Source organism: Hypomesus transpacificus, chromosome 6 (assembly GCF_021917145.1).
Source record: "Hypomesus transpacificus isolate Combined female chromosome 6, fHypTra1, whole genome shotgun sequence".
In the NCBI taxonomy this organism is placed as follows: domain Eukaryota; kingdom Metazoa; phylum Chordata; class Actinopteri; order Osmeriformes; family Osmeridae; genus Hypomesus; species Hypomesus transpacificus.
This window is the reverse complement of record NC_061065.1, coordinates 14,527,690-14,531,257: the sequence shown is the minus strand read 5'-3', so window position 1 is coordinate 14,531,257 and position 3,568 is coordinate 14,527,690. Positions and strand designations below refer to the sequence as shown.

At 43.2% G+C, this 3,568-nt stretch overlaps 1 protein-coding gene across 1 annotated transcript in view; it reads right to left on the bottom strand.

Annotated features, from left to right (window-relative positions):
- Positions 1-2,595, bottom strand: part of si:ch211-225h24.2 (uncharacterized protein LOC564539 homolog) — an 8,331-nt gene extending 5,736 nt beyond the window's left edge. Inside the window, exon 1 of the mRNA XM_047021481.1 lies at positions 2,123-2,595. Within this exon, the coding sequence (XP_046877437.1) occupies positions 2,123-2,276 (154 nt within the window). The 5' untranslated portion in view covers positions 2,277-2,595. The remainder of the gene's footprint in view (positions 1-2,122) is intronic.
- Between the last annotated feature and the right edge of the window lie 973 nt (positions 2,596-3,568).

Below are 3,568 nucleotides of genomic sequence, written 5' to 3'. Positions count from 1 at the left end.
CAGAGAGGAGGTTCTTTGAGGTCTTTATTTGGATCAAAACCCTGTTAATCTGGCCCGCATATGGAGTAGCATTAGGCTTTTACAGTCGTGTTTCAAGTTCCCCTCGGTTCCCTAAAAGACACAAATACAGACCTGTCCCCGTGTCTTACTCTGTTGAACTTCCCTGAACAGCCAAAACAGTCAACAGGCTGGGCGAGAGGGTAAGAGGAGGAGGCGGAGGAGGAGGAGACTGGGGGTGTAAAGGCAAGCTGCAGCATGGGCCTTCTAACCCTAGAGCACTATGGAGAAAGGAAAGATATTACCTTCCAATCTTTTCTTCTCTCACTCCCTACCCCCCACACGCTCTCTCTTTTTCTCTAATTATTTTCCCCTCGGATTCACTCCGTCTCCATTATTTTTTAAATGAGACTTAAGAATTTATATAAAGATGGGAATGTTCATCTTGGCTCCTGGATCCCCATTGCAGATAGATTACCCTATGGCATATCCTCTGAGCACATGCATGTCTTATACACTACATGTATCTCACAACACTCTCTCTCTCTCACACAACTCTCTCTCTCTTTCTCTCACTCTCTCCTCTCTCTTTCTCTGGGTGAAGCAGACCTGCTACTGGGCCCTCATCCAAAAATAACATGCCCAGAGACCTGAAAGACCTATTTTTTGAAAATTTGATTTTTTTTCTGCATACAACTGTCCAGACCTTTTAGCTGGTAAGGGTCTTGATCTCTGTAGAGGATACACTGATTTGAGGGTATTCATTCATTTTGCAGCGTTTCACTGGACTTTATGATCAAACCTCTGACCCTGACTGCACTCCATTGCCTTGGCGACATGGGGAGACCTCCCTGATGACTTTCCCAGGATCCAGGAGAGTTTCAGTACAGTAGACCTGTTCTGGGATCAACTCTTAGCACCCTGTGACTGACCGATTACCATGTCCTAAAAACACACAGCTGGCTCGAGGCCAGTTCTTATGGGTAAAAGTCACTGACACTTGTTCCCAGGCCTGAGACCAGGACCACCCATTACAGCCAGACTGGTGCCAGTGGGAACCTGACAGAATGGAACAGGGGGTGGGGGCATGAAAGAGCCTAAGTCAAAGCTATATTAAAAGAACATACATGCCCCAAAGCTCAAACACATTGCCCTATCATGTTGAGGTTGACAAAAGTACAGGTTTCCTTCTCAAGGCATTGAAACTGACTTCACATTCTCAAGATGTTAATGTTGCTATATTCTTAGGCAATTGATATATTATTGTTGCACTGTAGTATTATTGTATTGCAGTAAAATTTAGAATCATTTTTGTTCACCATACCTGTTACCTAAGATGTGGTTACTTTGCGAAGCTGATAGTAGAAACAGACAGTTGCTTGACTCTGACCACTGAAATACTTCTGATCTTTGACCTTCTACTTTCCTTCGTATGTGCACTAACTGTACCTTGCTTTGGATAAAATAATCTGATAAATGAATAAATGTCAAATGCAAATGTCAATTCTCAGAAGTGCACAAGTGTGTGTGTTTGCTTATCTGTGCTCTCCCTGTCTTTCACTCCCTGAGTCAGCAGTGCGGCTGGGTTGACATGGGGGCACAGGAGAGAGGACACCTACACACTCTGCTCCCACCTGGGAGAGGAGCCGTTGGGGGAGGGGGGGGCATTTTTTGACAAACTGATGTGAAATTGCCTTCTACTGAGTGAGAATCTACTTATCTCATTCCCCATTGTTTTCCATGACATGCTTTTCCACCAGAGCTACAAAGCAGACCTGACAATGCAAGCTCTTTCCATGATGGCTGACTATACCTTCAAAACAACTGTATTTTTTGGGAATAAAGTTATTGATTAAGTTATTGACCACGAATTTGTGCACAACCAGAAGGCCAAATGCATTGATGGTATCTGATTTTGACCCTTCTCCTTGTGCCCGATCAATCATCCAGGAGACAACATCAGTGCGCATATGACCGTTGTATTGGCTCATCACGAGACAGACAAGATGTCATTGATATACATTCACTTATAAAATAATAGTATAAAACTTCTACTATTAGCAAAAATGAAAGACTAATTAAGTATTTTTCTAAATAATGTATGATCAATGTTAAGGAAGCAAACACATATTGTGTCCTTTCACCTTTCTAATCATGTTCTGTACTTGGTCCCTGCCAGTCGGACTTCTTACCTTGTAAGTATGTTGGTGATGCCAAGACACGTCGTCCTCCTCCGACGCAGAATCCACCAACACTTTGCTTTTACTTTTCTTGAACATCTCTAAGTGTCTGTTCGTCAGACGCTTAAGAAAATGGGGATCGTCTTCACAGTGTAATAAAACGGCGGAGCTTGACTGAAAACTTACTTGAATCTGAGTTTCCTATCAAGCGAAAATGTTTTGCCGCTCTCTCAAAAGACCAGCGACCCAGGGCTACGGATTTTAGTTTATTGCAGTAAATTAAGGAATCTTTCAATAAAAATGACATTAATCTGTCCTACCCCCGGCTCAATATTGCACTCACTCACTCACAGACGACTTTGTGTATTTAATGTACGCACTGAGTCTCGACCACCTGGATCTTTAACCGTCGCTCCGCCCATACCCCCCTCTCATGTTCTTAAAAGACTCCCGTTTTATGGTTGCCATGGGTATTTCAGATGGTTTTTGTTTTTTCATCTTTGAAGTCAAAGGAGGACGCAGACTTGACTTGGAGGTAGATGTTGAACTTCATACAGTCAACTTATGTTAAACTGCAATTCAAACGCATTCTGTTTTGGGATTTGGCTGTCTGAACTAAGCCTTTAAATCATTGATTCCCTATTGAGTATTTAGCCGACTGTATGTGAAAAGGTAGGAGGTAGGAGCAAACGTTGTTTCAGACTCCGTGAATCACATCATGCTTTTTCCAACTTTGCATGGCATCTCATGCAAATGCCTATCACTCCCCACGAGATAATCTTCACTAGCTCCCTGAAGTGATAATTGAGCACCTGGGGTATGCAGTCCTCGAGCTGCACTGGTGTCGGCAGTGCAGGTCGTCACAGTCACGGTCACTAAGGAGGGTTTTGTCCTGTCTCTAAAAGGGTGCAGAATGAGCTCCATAAAATCTAAAGAGGATTGCCTTATATTTTATAAGTCATTTGTGGTCGAGAGTTGGGAGTGAGTTTGCATCGAACCAAACCTGATTAAGTTAGATTTGTGGTGAAACGGCCGAAAGGTGCCTGGATCACTTTTGACTCCCTCTGTCCTCGTTAGCCCATTACTTTCCTTCACCCCTCCTCCTTTTTTTCTCCCTTCTCCTTTTTCAACCCCCCCTCCCGCTCCCTCTTAAATGAAACCCCTAGGCCATGCAAACAAATTGCCCATTATGTACCCTTCCTTACCACCTAAAATTGCCTCTCTAACGCCATTCACCTGATTCTCAGGAACTCTTATATCTACGGTACCTAACTCACTGCTAAGTCAATTAAGGTAGTGGATTGTCACATTTAACAATTAGAAGTACGTACGTCATGTTTTGTTCACGGTGAGATGTGGAGCAGACTAATTTGAACCTAGGTCATTATGAC